The 15928-nt window shown below is 40.5% G+C and overlaps 1 protein-coding gene across 1 annotated transcript in view; it reads left to right on the top strand.

Annotated features, from left to right (window-relative positions):
• The window catches only part of ext1b (exostosin glycosyltransferase 1b), a 144449-nt gene that overhangs the window by 110857 nt on the left and 17664 nt on the right, over nt 1-15928 (top strand). The window contains exons 3-6 of the mRNA XM_008422746.3: nt 2297-2404; nt 5074-5193; nt 10255-10387; nt 13718-13836. Coding sequence (XP_008420968.1) covers nt 2297-2404; nt 5074-5193; nt 10255-10387; nt 13718-13836 — 480 coding nt within the window. The remainder of the gene's footprint in view (nt 1-2296; nt 2405-5073; nt 5194-10254; nt 10388-13717; nt 13837-15928) is intronic.

Raw genomic sequence — 15928 nt, 5'->3', positions numbered from 1 at the left:
GGAGACAGATTTTTTTTCTTCCTCCAGCCTCACTTATCCCCCCATTCATCCATTTCTCCACTGCACTGTCCTTTACCTCTCCTTTCCAAACACTTCTGTCCACAGAGTGCGCCCTCAGAAGTGTGCTTATCTCACCATCAGCAGCCACACACACACTGCACTTCACTCAGGAGTGAAATATGCCCTTTTCTCTCCTTCCTCCATTTGTCTGACTCAATGATCCATCAGTTTTGCACAGTCGTGTTGGAGATGAAGGGTGCAGAGTGTGGAGGCTTTTGAGCTTTGCATACGGACGCCGCTCCGCTTTGAGGTCAGCGTCGTCTTTTTGGTTCACGTGCGGCTGCTGCTGCCGCCGCATCTGTGGAGCCCAGGGGCCGGCGCTGCTTCAGACGACACCTTTATGACCCGGGAGTGACAGGCCTGTCATTACATCAAACTACCAACACACACACACACACACCACCTGTTCCCTGCAGCTCTCCGCCCATCCTTCTATCCCTCTGCCAAAGGTCACATTCAGCCTCACTATCTCCCCGCTTTTCATCTGTTTTTAAGTCTGTGTATCCACTTTCCTTTTGGCTTTTGATCTTTTTATTTTTTGTATTCCCTTTTCTCCTCATCAGTCCTGCAGCTCACCACCTCTGAGTAATAAACTCTCCCACTCCTGATGTTACCATTTCAAACTGAAGAAGAAGAAAACAGCCATACACAAAGGCTGAACACTTGATATTAGGTTCAAAGAATTTAAACGCTCCGTCTCATTGATTTTCTTTTTTTTAAAATTTATTTATTACTTTGAGGCTTGTGAATGATTTAGAGGTCTTTTATAAATCAAGTAAACACACACCAACCAAGTAATTAAGATATTCTTTTTAAACATCTCAGACTTTGTGCGTGTTGCTGCTGTGGGATCAAATGTTGTATAATTTGGTGTTTTTCCTCAACTTTATTTCTTCTGTTTTTGCTGCAGAATAATAAACCACAGCATATCAATAGATACATGTTTGCTCTCTGGGCCTATATATTGCTCCTGATCTGCATTGCACACGCATCTTATTTTTATGTATCAGGTGTTGGTCAGAGCTCTTGTTTTATATTGTGTTGCTATGATCCCAGAATGTGTAACTTTTTCTTCAGGCCTGGATAATGATAACATTTTTTTTTTTTTTAATATTTGTATTTTCAGAGTTTATTTTTGTCTCGTCTAAAAGTTTATTCATCTGTTTATTCATCTGTTCATTCATCTGTTACACACGTCTGTCCATTTCTCCATTCATCCATCCATTTATCATCCATCTGTCATTTATCTATCTGCCATCTATCTTTCTCTCTCTCTCTCCATTTATCCATTCGTCTGTCCATCTCTTTTTCCATCTATCTAATTTTCTGTCATCCATCCGTTTATTCATCCATATGTCCAAGGTTTTAAATTAAATATGTAATGCTTAGCCTGATGGTGGCACAAGTTAAGCCTGGTGGCCCGCCAGGCTACACTACGGGAAACTGTATGTGCATTCATCCATTATTCTGTTTGTCTTTATTATCCATCCTTCATTCATTTCGATTTTGTTTTATTAAAATAATCTTAAAAATGTTTGAACTGTAGGAACCTTGAAGATGAGTTGTTTGAGAATGCCCAACATTACCGGCTTTAAAGGCTCAGCACTTCAATGGATCCATCCTGAAAATTAAAGGGACTTATTATGCAACATTCCCACTTTGAGCATTTTTGCATTTCCATTTGGGTTTCTGTTGTTTCTAAAAGTAATTAAAGTTATGTCAAAAATCAGCAGGCTGCCCCTGACCTACTAACCCCAGTTAAGCCCAGCCTGTTACCTAGCAACCCCAGCGTGACTCGGCCCCTCACCTAGCAACCAAAACTGATTTCCAGCACTTTTGGTCAGCTGGTGTTTACAGGTTCCTGCTGGAAAAGACAAGTGTTTTGTTGTTGAATGTCTGCAGCCATTTTCTTATCTGAGTGTAAACGTTGAGTTGGGGGGCGTGGCCAAAAGCAGCTCTTTTGGATTTAAAGTGACAAGGCGTCCTAAAAGGAGCTCAAAAACCAGAATTCAGCTAACTAAAATTTCATTACCTAAGAATAATTTTGTGCAAAAAAATGTACTGAACATGTTTTGTATAGCTTTGAATGTATCCTAACCTCAAGTCACCTTTACATTTCTCTCCCCATATTTCATATTTAGGAATCTCATAAAGATGGGCAAGCTTACTTTGCAGAAAACCACATTGATGCATCACAGATTAAAAAAAACATGGCTTCCCTATTTGTGTGTCTCAGGCTGCGTGTGTGCCGGTGATGCTGAGTAACGGATGGGAGCTTCCTTTTTCTGAAATCATCGACTGGAACACCGCCGCAGTCATCGGCGACGAGAGACTCCTCCTGCAGGTAACGGCTCCATGTGCAGCTCTCGCACAAAATCGCCTCCTCTGTCTGTCACCTGAAAGCTCCCAACAAATCAGCAGTCAAACCCAAACCCGGGCTGTCAGTCCGATCCGGGTTTGTTTCGCTTTAGGATGAGGTGGCCATCAATAAAGCAGAACTCCAGCAGCATACAAAGTCCCTCAAAACATCTTGCAGTGCCTCGGATTGTTATGAGAGGGCAAATAAACAGACCAAGCCAATGAATTTGGTTGGAATTGCCTGGGCTTCATAGGGAGAAAAGTAATTATATGCCCATTAAATCTTAATTTGAATGAAGTACGTGATAATATTGTTTGGCACGAGGAGCGCGGTGTGTGCAGCACCGAATGTGTTTAAGCCATCCTGGATTATTCTGCTAATGTATGCTATGAATTAAGATATAATGGCTGGAGAGCAAAGAACTATGTTTCTATTGTTATATTAAAGTACATATGACTAATGACTCTGTGCTTCTACTTAATGATAAAAACAGTACAACAGGCTTTTTTTATGAAGATCAAGTGCTTATTCATAGCCTTTAAAATTTACTTTTGTTGTCTCGTTCTTAAATAAAATACATTCCCATGTTTTCTTTTTTAAATACTTAACTATTGATAATTATTGATGAGTTTTTGTTTTAGTTTTATCTAAAATACTGTCAAACTGGCACAGTTTTCACTCCATGCTGCTATTGTTTCACTGTTAAGCAGTTATGAGGCACCGTGGAGAAACCTTAAACTGCTACTGTGCCAGTTGCTCAAAAGGTTGTTGCTAGGTAACCAAAGTGAGTTGCTAGGTAACCAAAGAGTGAGCGAGTCAGTTGATTCCACCAACCTTGTTTAGGAGGCGCCTCTGCCTCCATCCCCCAGAATACTGTGCGGTTCAGGATTATAGGTCAGTAAATATTCTACTTATTGCACTGCAAAAACACAAAATCTTATCAAGTAATTTTGGTCCAGTTTCTAGTGCAAATATCTCAGTAAAGTTGAAATAAGACAGAGTCACTTACAAGTAACTTTTTAGCAAGATATAGGAGCTTGTTTTAAGTAAATAATTTTTTTAATTTCAACAAAAATGTTCCATTGGCAGATTATTTCACTTGTAACGACATTTTTCCCATGTACTAAGTTAATTTATCTGCCAGTGGAACAAGAAGAAATTTAACATCAGTATTAAGGAATTATTTACTTAAAACAAGCCTCTATATCTTGCTAAAAGTTACCTTTAAGTTAGTTTTGTCTTATTTCAAGTTTAATAGGATATTTGCACAAGAAACAAACCAAAAATACTTGGTAAGATTTTGTGTTTTTGCAGTGTGAATATTCGGCAAGACATCCTGTCTATTTATATTGATAACATATCAATCACAATATATGTTATGATTGATTTATTGTCAATTTTATTCATAAACCAAAATAAAAACTCTCCAAGCATCTTTTGAAGATCCTACTTGGATATTTTCCAGCTAATCTGCCCTTTAGACCTGACGGGGTTAAATTTAAAGGTGAAGTCTGACATTTTGGTAAATACCCTATTAGTTTTCTTGCCGAGACCTGGATGTGAAATGAGAGTTGGTGCTCAGCAGGCTTGATCCTGCCATCTCGCTCACAGCTAAAAAGCAAATTAAAGTATCTCCCAAAATGCCAAAGCCTTCCTAGAGTTACAGAAATGAAGGCTTGACTCTTGACCTGAGCTGAATCCTGAGTGACAGGACTTGACCTGCTGCTTCAAGCGTCAACATCTCAAGTGTTGCTCAAAGGTAGAAATGGCAGATTCATGAAAAAACATTACTTTTTGTCTCTTTCTGATGGTTTCAAAGCTTTAATATTCCTTTGCCAGATCTGAAGTTAAACTTTCTTCAACTTTAGTTACATTTACAGGCTTTTAAAGTCACAAAAAGAGGGGAAACAACAGGACATACAGCCTTACACTTCCTGACACAAATGCCTTGTTTCCACTAAACAGCACAGCACGGGTCCATTTTCAAGTTACAAGATATATAGGGGGTCGCATTTGTCGTTATGATACAACGTTACCTGTGCATGATTTATTTTGTTTTATGTGAATATAAACAACTGATTTCAAGTTAAACTGTGATACATCACTTTCTTGTCAGTCTTCCTCCATTTGAAATTTACTCGTTTTTGCTGTTACATCGATCTAAAATAAAACTCTGGTCTTGGGTCGATTGAAGTAAACTCGGGTGCGGTTTGAATTCACATGTAAAAAGCCAAGCAGGAAAGAGACTAAATGCAGAGCATTCTGGGTAAACGCAACCAAAACAAACATGGTAGTTTAGAGAAATGACTCCTGGTTTTTTACCAAAGACGAAAAAGAAACCTGATGTTATTCCATTTTTGTTCACACTTTGTAAAGAAGGAAGTTGCGCTCAGTGTCTTATTCAGAGGTTTTCATGTTGTTTCCTTCAGTAGTTTTTCGTGCAGCACCTCCACAGGTGTGGAGGGGAACAGGCTTTTCAATTGGTTTGGTTCTTTTGACACAATGAGGTGAGAAATCAAACTGCAGCAGCTGAAAAAACCCTACTGGATAGTAAAGTATATTTCCTCGTTAAACAGTGCCCTGTAGTTTGCTTTTCATCTGCTGAATGTCCTGCCTGTGTTTGTGGCATGGCTGAGCTTTGTTTGTTTTCACAGATCCCGACCACCGTGCGCTCCATCCACCAGGACAAGATCCTGTCGCTCCGACAGCAGACTCAGTTCCTCTGGGAGGCGTACTTCTCCTCTGTGGAGAAGATAGTGCTGACCACGCTGGAGGTGAGGAGTCGAGGCACGCATCCAAGCATACGCTGCGCACACAGAGCCACCTGCTCCTTTGGCCTTCTGTGTCCTCCTGTTCTCTGCTGCTTCCTTTCTCATCAGTCGTTCTCTCAGAGGGCTTTGGAGTCACTGCAGACTCTGTAATATAAAGCTGGAGTACAAACAGAAGGCCAGGCTGAGGTTTAAACACAGGAGAATGGAAATACTGAACACTTTGATGAAAAACCTCTTAGTAAAATGATCTGATCTTCATTTAATTTGTACTCCTTTTGTATATTCATTCAAAATATACATTAAAAAAAGATCTTCAAGGAAATCTCAGAGCTTTCTTGTTAACTTGACAGATTTAATTCAGTGACCTTAAAATCTTATAGTGCTCAGAATAATGTTTTATAACACTCTATCAAGGTGGTAAAATTGAAGGATGGCAGTTCTCTACGATAATGTATTAGGGTCGTTTTAGATGGGAAAAAGGAGTGAATGTATGCTAAAAAACTCAGACATTTTGAGAATAATCTCAGAAATTTTCTAGAAAAAAGCAAGAAAACTTGTGAGGTTCAAAAGTCAAAAATTTGCGAGAAAATAACTGACATTTTGAGATAAATTTCAGAAATTTCCAAAAGTCTTTTTTTATCATTATTTTTTTTTTTTTCTGGAAAATTTGCCAAAAATAAAACTAACTCAAATTTTTTATTTATTTATTTATTTAACCAATTCTCAACTTTTCAAGCTTGAAGTTTTCCTTGTGTTTTCTAGAAGGTTTCTGAAAGTAATTAAAAATTTTAGAGGTTTGCTAGCAAATTTTTGACTTTTCAAACTTTTTTTGACGGACTTTTTCTCAGAATTGATTTGGCAGAATTTATTTGTATCTACAACGACCCTGATATTTCCTCGTAATTTTTAGATTATCAGTTTCTTATAATCATCAGAGAATCCCAGCAGCAATTATTAGTTTTCAGGAAGGTTTCAGAAAGATTCTTGCTCTTTTCTTTCTCTGCGGTTAATAGAAATGCCTCCCCAGTAATGTCATAAAATACAGGATAATTCTCAGTTTTAAAATAAACTCTCAATGATAAACTTTTATGTCGTAACATTTTGCAGAACAAAATGTTCCAAGCCTGCTGAGATCATCTGGGCATTGTTGAAAAACCTAAATGAAATCCATCAATCTGGTGCTTTGGCTTTGTAACTAATTTTATTTGCTGTTTTTGTTTATTTATTTTAGATGTTTAAAATGTCTTCCAGTTCCAGTTTTAAATGTTTATTAGAATTTAAAGTTTATTGATGTTTGAGAATGTGTTCTTGCTTTGTTATGCCATCAGCTCTTGAAAACAATATTATCGTTTATCGCAATAACTTCAGGGACAATTTATCGTCCGGCAAAATGTTTTTTTTTTTTTTTTAGGACAGTAAATTCATGCTGTTGTAAATATACAAACCATAGTTTTATGTTTTATGTTTGGATTGCAATATTTTTAGCATTTTAAGCAAACATTAGTCCAATGTACTTTTACGTTATCTTTTCATCTGTCTAATTCAACTTAAAAGCTTCAAATGCATCTATTTGGCTGACAATATACTACAGAAATATGCTTATTTTGTTATTATGTGTGCTTATTCATCAAATAATATTTAAATTCCCCCATTTTTAAACAGGTGACTCATTCTGTCTAACTTACAGTCGTAGAGAAAAATCTTGATTCTCCTCTTCTTTTCTCTAAAGCAATCTGATTTTTGTGATTCAGTATCCTCTGTTGAATTTAACTCCCAGTTATTTGGGGAGAAATTCAGCTATGTACAGACCCAAACTGCCCATTTCCACCCACTCCCACTGCACACAACCCAAGCTGTGGCCTCAAAGTCAAACTTTTGATCTGCCTCTACATCTTGGGTATGTTTGCTATCAAGCCTCGCCTCCCTGCGACCGATCACACACACCGAGTCAGAGGAACATCTCCATATGTCAAGGCGGCCAGACACACATGGCAGCACCGGGGCACGACCCTGCCGACACTCCGTCACTCTGCTGCGAAGTGCAAGGTGACACTGCGACAGCTTCTGACTCACTGTGTGCGTTTGGCAGGGAGTGTTGTTTGCTTTAACTACGCTGCCGGCTGAAAGCTTAATTCTAACTAATTGTTCTGCAGAAAAAGGTGCAGAGAGAGAGAGAGGAAGAAGGAAGGAAAATAGGATCACAGATGATATTATGCAAGATTAGAAATGCATAAAAATACTCAAGTACACAAATAAATTCCTTTTTTTGAATAAGAAAACGATCACAGCATTATATCTGGATTTTATGTGAAATGCAAAGTTGTCGGGTTTTAACTTTGAATAGGCAATTCTGACACGAATGTACTGATCCAAATCACTGTTGTTTCATATATGGGAGGCCTATCATGCTAATTTTATGTTTTTGTACTTCCATCTGGGTTTCTACTGCTGCTTGTACTGGTTTATGTTTTCTGGTGTCTGCAAAATGAGCTGCTATAAAAACCTACAGAATGTAACTTCACAAATCAGAAGGACCTGCCTGTTACCTGGCAACCCAAGCTGAGTTCCAGCATGTTTGGTCAGCTCGTTTTGCTGCTGCATGCGCTGTACAATGGCTACTGGAAAAGACAGATGTTTCATTGTTGACTTACCATCCAGAAACCACTAGCTGCATTCTTGTTGGAGGAGGCTCTACTAATGCTTTTCATAGATGTATGGTAGTATGATTGTGTATCTGTTTGCAGCCATTCTCACATGTGAGTGTAAACGTCGCGTTGGTGGGTGTGGCCAGCAGCAGCTTATTTGGATTCCTTAAAATGTAGATTTTGTGTTAAAAATGTGATAAAGATGTTTTGTATAGACCAATCCTAACCTGTTCAGGGAAACTTAATAGGTAACCTTTAAAGCAACGTCAGCATTCATGGATTTTCTTGTAATTTATTTGGTGCTTTTGAGTCCTAATTTAATTGCACAATAGGACAGACATTACAGTTTTTCCATAGTTTGACTGAAGGGCAACACAGTGAGCCAATCATGCAGTGTTTCCTGTCAGGAAGTGGCAACATTTCAACCAATCACAAGGTCAGTATTGCTGGATCTGGGCTGCTGGTGCACCCATTAAACTCACCAATTAAAGTCGAGTCCGCAGAAGCAGGATTTATCTATCATGCTCTAATTGGTTGATTGTGGCTGGTCTGAGGAGAGATTGAGTCGTCCATCATGTCCGACTGAGGGCCGCCGTCGGGGGAGGAGCCGCAGCCAAGCGAGCCGAATTGCCCGTCATAAGGTGTAAAAGGCTGCGGGGTTTGAAGGTGGCAGGACGGTTTTTTATCGAGAAGTCGACGGGTTTCTGAGGTAATCTGTTTTTCCGAGGCGCACCGTTATCGACTGCCCTCGGGGACGGAGCTCGGGAAAAGTAAAAGAAACTTCCAGTGCGCTTGTTGTTCTCTGTTTCCTCACATCACTTCCCCTCTGTGATGAATTTTTGCTTTGTCCGTGCTATTGCAGCAGCCCTCCCTTCAGCTGTGTTATTGGCTTTTAACAGTGAGAACAGCAATCACAACGCTCACTCTCTGCCTCCTTTCTGAGCTATATAAACGCCTTTTTGAGTTTCCACGCCAACAGCGAGGCAGCTCCTGATTCAATAGCAGCTATAAAACATGGCTGCAAACCTGTGTCTGTTTTACTGAAGCAATTTAGCTTGGCTCAAGGGCGCCGAGGCAATATCTCTGTACGTTCGCCCGCCTGTTCAGCAGAAGCCGGGGAAAACGGTGGCCATTTTCACGTCTGACCGTTTGACTGACTGCTCTATTTGGGCCCAGAAAGGATTGAGGCAGGCCTGACAGACTGACGCTTAGATACAGCTGATGACTCCGTCTGCATTGTCCGACTATCGCGTCCCCCCCCCCCCATGGCTTCCTCTCTGTGAGACGGACCGGCGCAGATGCCGCTGATCTAACCTCAGTTTGGCTCGTCTGTGAAATATTACACAAGAACACACATTTATTTCAGCTTTGCTTTGGGCTGCAGATCTTCAATAGCTGCTTTCAAGGCGGCATGAAGCAAACAGTTCAGGAGCTTAGCTACGCTTTCATCATACTTTTATGCTGCTTTTGAAATGTTTATTCAAGGTGGTGGAAGGTGTGGCAGAGGGGTTTTTGCATTTTAAGCAATTCTTTGCAACAAAGGTGCGGATTAGCATTTACAAATACCAAAATCTGAGGTCAGATATGTGATAATTTCATTTATTGCTCAAAGAACAGGCAGACAGTGGCTTTTAGGGTATTTACTAGGAATGCACTGATTGTCTTTTTTCACTTCTGATACCAATATATGAGGTTTACCTTGTCTGACACAGAAAAACTGAGCTGAATTGACTTAAAATGTTTGTTTTTTAAACATCTTGAGGTCATAACGAATAAACATTTACATCACAATCAACATTTATACAACAAATCTTTAAATGCAACGCCACAAAGCTAACCATCTGTGGATAAACGGCAGAATTTCACCTTTAAGTCGTCAGCTGACTTTGAAAACACTTGAGTAACATTCTGGTGTGAAAGCAGGAAGTTGTAGCTGCTTCACCTCGTTGTTGTGTGAAAACTCATCTCTGTGTGAAACGCTTTATTGGAGTGATTACAAGGCTCATTGATGGTCCTTTATGGTTTCATACAGTGTAATCTGAGAGGCTAACAATCAATCTTTTCATTCACTCGTGTAATTTTGATTTTTATGTGCTCTCGGGGACGGCTGTAAAATGTGTGGAGGGGGAGTTTTGTGTTGTTTTTCTAACTGAGTGAATCAAAAAACCTTACAAATTAAAAGTACATTTCCAAGATTCAAAGAAGCCAAGCTATGAAAATTAAGACAAAATTGTACTTTTTCTTAGAAAATGGCAGATTTCCTTTTGAAATTATGCTGATGTTAAAGCTTTTATGTTCTGTGGTTGTGATTATACCAAAGAAAAGACCATCAAAGGACTGTGTTGAAAGTAAATATCAAGCAGAGTAATTTTATTCCTAGAATCTTAGTTGTTTTTTTGTTTTTTTTTTCTGTTTGCAGATCATCCAGGACCGAGTGCTGGAGCACGGCTCCAGGAGCAGCCTGATGTGGAACAGCCACCCTGGAGGCCTGTTTGCCTTGCCGCAGTACTCCGGATACCTGGGAGACTTCCCCTTTTACTATGCCACACTGGGTCAGTAACGCACAAAACCCAGAGCAGCATTAACACAGAGCAGGAATTGTACAAAATTCAGATTTTATGCTCTTCCATCTGCTGCTTCTAAATAAGTCATTAATAATTTTGGGAATAAGTTAATGTCTGGTTGGTTTCTGGGAAACGAGTTGTTTCAAAAACCTCCCAGTTGTTAAGTCGCCTTTGACGGGCAATGTGCCGTTACCTAGCAACCCAAGCAGAACTCCAGCACATTTGATCAACTGGTTTTACTGCTGTATGTACTATACAATGGCTGCTGGAAAAGACAAATGTTTTGTTCTTGACTTACCACCCAGAAACCACTTGCTGCATTCTTGTTGGTTGTGCAGGATGCTCCACTTCTGCTTTTTAAAGATGTCAGGTAAAGATACCAACACCTGTGGTTGCTAAAAAAATCTGGCAACCACAGCTGTGGGTATTTTATTGTGAATTAGAGACTTTTTTTTTTTTTTTTTTTACATAATACACATAATTTCTGATTTGCTAAAGGGGCAGGAATGTTTCTCATGGTGGGTTTTTTCTGTTTTAATGTCAGAAAGTGGCTTTTTCCATATAAGCATCTTGAAATGATGGAAAACAGAAATTTCCCACTCGGCTCCCATATTTTCTCAAACTGAAATCAGGAACCAACATTTCCTGTGAATTTCCTCCCCTTTCTCTTTATTAGTTTTCATCCAAGAAGACGGTTTCCGTATCATTTCTGTTCAAATCCAGCTGTGGCTCCTGAACTTTATCTGATTGGCAACAAGAGATGGAATAAAGTTGCTGCTGCTGTGGCTGCATCAGGCTTGTAGTGGGGTGGACGAACGGGTCTGTGACGGATGTCTGTATTAGTTCTGCTGACACACCAACCCGTCCATCACTGGGTTTAAAGTCAGCAATGCTGCGACGAGGCCAGATTCCTGCCGCTACGGTTCAGCAGAGCCGATATTTCCCCCCGCCGCCACATTTCTGCAACCCTCTCCATCCCTGACTTCCTCACTCCATCATCATCCACTGCTGCAACACACACACACAGACTGCAAAATGAACTCAGCCAGGTTTTACTTCGGATATGGAAATGGATGGATGCGGTGACAGGCACAGATTACAATGGCTGCAGCTGAATTTGTTTGTCAAGGAGGAAGCAATTAAACATGGATGGGCTTTTAGGAGACAAAGTGGCTTGTCACTGATGGGTAAATGTGTGAAACCAAAGCCAGATCATTTGTTTCTAGCTGGCTTTTCTTCTTCCTCTCTCAGAGCCAATGAAAGGCTGCTGACTCTGTTGTCATTCACAACAACACTCTCTAACTGTAGCTGTGTTTCCACTACAATCAAATCTTTGTCAACATTCTGCTGTTTGAAAAAAACCCACAATTTTTCAACTGCAGTGTTTCCATTAAATAAGAAATGAAATTAAAATCACATGTGAAAAAGCTTGTTCACATAAGTCATTAAAAATCCTGGCAGCAGCCGATGTAAACATGAGATACAATCAGCCATCAGAGGAGACGGCGGCGTTGGAGCGACAAACCTCTTCTCCATGCATCGCTTCGGGGAAAATGTACTCTGCGATTTTACAGAAGGATTTTGGACTCAACATGTTCAAATGACACAACTTTTTATGAATAAAACAAACAGACGCTCCTTCATTGTGAGGCTTCACCAGCTTGAACAAGTCAAAGATCGCAGCCCTAATCCTGTCCTCCATGTTATGATGCTGCACTAAAACTTGATGCCAGAAGTACAAAAGCCTGTCTGTGCCTCAAAGCAGCCTGGAGTGTTTCTGCAAACTTCCAGGAAGTGAGAAGCGTAATGTGCTCATAGAGGCTGATAAAAGCCACCGAGTATCATGTGCCACAGGCAGAAAACGGCACGTGAATCCAAAGTTTAGCAACCCAGACAATGAACTCTGCAGGTTCTGTTTGGGGTTTCATCAACTCCTGGCAGCTCTAGACTCATACTTGCAGATTTCTGAAAAGTCTGCAGTGGAATCGCAAAGATACCGTAGTTTGCAAAGTTTGAAAACCGCATATGTTAATCTACTCAGAAATTGCTCAGTGGCAGAGAGACGAGTCGTCTGACGCTATCTCCTCCCCGCCATGCTTTGCTGGTTTGGGTTAGATTAGATTTAAATTAGGAGACGCTGGACGCCCTTTATGATCTGTCTGCCTCCGCGTCTTTTCCTTCCGTGTTTTCAGCTTCGATTATTCTGCTCCAGCAGGAAGTCGGGTTGAATCTAAAGTCACACCAGCGGTCGGTTGTCTCTTTATCAAGCTGCAAGATGAAATATTTAGTGATCGGGAGATTCAGAGTTTTTCCAAACACATTAACATTGTTGAATATTTTAAAGTTGTTTTGAAAAATGTTCATCCCTGCCAGTTAAACTGTTTGTATTTGTTCCTGCTGACAGCCTCGTCTCCACTGAAAATAGACTGAAAGATTTTGAGAATGAGCCTCTAGTTCTTTTTGACAATCGGCTCTACGCTGCAAGAAAAGCCCCAAACTTTTCAGTTTCAGTTTTAAGTTGATAATTTCTTAATATTGATTCAGAACAGTGGTAGTTCCACTGGCAGATGATTTCACTTAATTCAAATAATCTGCCAGTGGAACTATAACTTTTTCATCAAAATTAAGGAATTATTGACTTAAAAAAAGCTCCTATATATTGCTGAATAGTTACTTGTAAATTGCTGTACTGAAACAAATTTCTTTGTACTTCTGTACAATGACCATAAATACTGATTCTGATTCTGCTAAGCTGGAACAAACTTTCAGAAAACTGCAAAACAGCTGAAATACTGAGTACCTTTAAATATAGACTGAAAACCCACCAGTTTAGAGTCGCTTTTGAATCATAATCAATGAAACATTAACCAACAATCTGATGTGTAACAATGGCACTTGACAAAATGTAATGTTTCAGTTGTTGACTGTTCTACGCTTTTGTATTTTTATGATGTAAAACGCTTTTAAATGCCTTGTTGTTGAAAGGCACTGTACAAATAAAATGTGATCTGATTTTGATTTTCACTTTCTGCATTGTTGTTGGTTGTGCAGGAGGCTCCACTTCTGCTTTTCAAAGATGTACAGTAGTATAACTGCCCATCTGTTTGCAGCTGTTTTTAGGTGGGAGTGTAAACGTTGAGTTGGATTCGTGGCCAGCAGCAGCTTATTTGACCCTAAAATGTCGGATTTTGTGTAAAAAATGTATTGGACATGTTTTGTATAATCCATCGATCCAAACCTGTTCAAGGAAGCATAACGGGTCACCTTTAAGTTTCAGTGAGAGTCATTAAAGACTGCGTGTTTCTGTTTGTGTTTCAGGTATTAAACCGTACCCCAAGTTCACTGCAGTCATCCACGCCGTCTCCCCTCTGGTGTCCCAGTCCCAACCCATTCTCAAGCTACTGGTAGCTGTGGCCAAATCCCAGTACTGTGCTCAGGTAAATATTTGCCGTTATCCTTGAACTCTCGCGCCGCATTATGCGGCTCACGGCGGCCCGCTCCACAATTGCATTTTCCAAGCGGAGCAGAACAGCAGAGCTCATCCCGGGTCTGTGTGTGCTGTGAATTAACTCTGGAGGATTGAATTAGAGCAGCAGTTTGCAGCCGGGGTACATCTGTCTCCATGGCAGCCGAGCCCCCTTCAGCACAGCTGGAGATGGCGTGTATTGATTCCCCAGCTTGCTCCTTACCAAAGCGGGAAATGAAATGGAATTTGCTCCTGGATGGCCGGGTTTTTTTCTGTTGTTTTTGTGGGAGTTGGGTGGGTGTGTTTTGGTTTGTTTGTGCAGGAAACAGAGTGAATGAGAAAGTAAATCCAATTCAGTATTTATAGTTTGCAACGGTAGTGAAATATTCAGGGTTCCTATGGTTTTCAGGTCAAAACTCCACATTTTCAGGGTTTTCCTTCCCTTTTAGGCAGAAACACAAAACTTCACTGTTAATGTATTGGAGATGCTCAGAAAATGTTCTGACCTGCAATATTAAACTGGAGGATGAACGGATGTACTAAGAGACAAACAGGCTGGGGGAAAAACTGGTAGCTGAGCAGACAAATTGAGAAATGGATGGATGGATAAATAATGAATGAGTAAATAATGGATGGATGATTGGACAAAAGGATGGATGGATGAAAGACTGGGTGGATGGATGAACAAATGAAAGAATGGACAGATAATTGAACAGATCCCTCATACAGGCTCCCTCTGGTCTAATGAAGGTAGATCCAGGATTATATCCAGTAGCACAAATAAAGGGTAAATAATCTGTATCCCTTAGGGCTCATTCACACCAGCCATGTTTGGTCCATTTTAATCAAACTCTGGTTTGTTTGTGTAGAAGGTCCGGTTTGTTTGGGGCGGCGTGAATACACAATCAAACTGATGTGGACCAAAAAGTGAGCTCTGGAGTGCTCTGAATGCACATATGAATGCGAAGCGGACCAGAAACCGCTCCAACAGAAGGAAGTGAACTGTACCACAGAGCATTCTGGGTAAATACAATCAGAACAAACGCACAGGTCTAGCGCTAACAGGAGAAATGCCTCGTGGTCTTTTACCAAAGACAAAAGAGAAATCCTACAAATGCTAAAATCTGATGCTACTCCATTTTGGTTTACGTTCTGTGAAGAAGGAAGCGGCGCTCATGTCTTCTCCAGAGGTTTTTCTGTCGTTTGCATCAGTAGCTTTTGGTGCAGCGCCACCACAGGCGACCGGGGGGAACAGGAATTTTTGAAGGGTTTGATTCGTTGGACATATTGCAGTGAAAGCGAACCGATCAACGATCTCATAAAATTAACAATCAGGGCCGATTTATCGGTGTATCCCTATTTTTTTTTCAGGTGCTACAAACGATCAAGCGTAAAGGTGCAGTTATTGCATTTCAAGCAATAAAATCTGTATTTTTTTATTTAGTAAAGAAAATAAGTTTTATTTTAATTAATGTCTAGTATTGTATGAAAAAGATTTAAATTAAAAACTTGCTAAAAAAATTCGATTGTCAGAATAATTGATTAATCAATAACAGCCATATATCAGTCTCACCCCAGCTTTCTGCTTTGATGGAGCTGCTTTCCTGTTTGCCTTCTCCAGGCTGTGCGTGCAGAGCGGAGAGCCGGGTGCACAGCGAAGGGGGGCATTTCTTCTTCTTATCGCACAAAAAAACAAGAGGGGAGCTGCTGTGCTACGAGTGAGGATGAATGAATGAATGAACGGTGAACACCAGAGGGTAAAACTGGACGACAGAAACGTTGTGAGGAGCGCTCTGACTCGGCAGACCTCCTGCTGCGTGTTTTGCAGTTTCCTCCTCCCGTCGTTTATCCGGCGCACTCAGACAATACTTCCCTGTCGACACCCAGAGAGGGCGGCGAGCCGACAGAGACTCCATCTGTCTTCCTAATCAAACCGCAGTAGAAGTGTGTGAGCGCATTAACACCCGTCTGTGTGCAGCATACCTGTTGTTATCTCTCTGTGACAGCAGTATTTACCCCCCCATTAGCTTCCTGAAGGATTTCTTTTTTTTTTGTTATCTCCG

The sequence above is a fragment of the Poecilia reticulata genome, chromosome 11 (assembly GCF_904066995.2).
Source record: "Poecilia reticulata chromosome 11, P_reticulata-male-v2, whole genome shotgun sequence".
Taxonomy (NCBI): Eukaryota; Metazoa; Chordata; class Actinopteri; order Cyprinodontiformes; family Poeciliidae; genus Poecilia; species Poecilia reticulata.
Note: the sequence above shows the minus strand (reverse complement) of the source record. Positions and strands in the feature narration are given on the sequence as shown.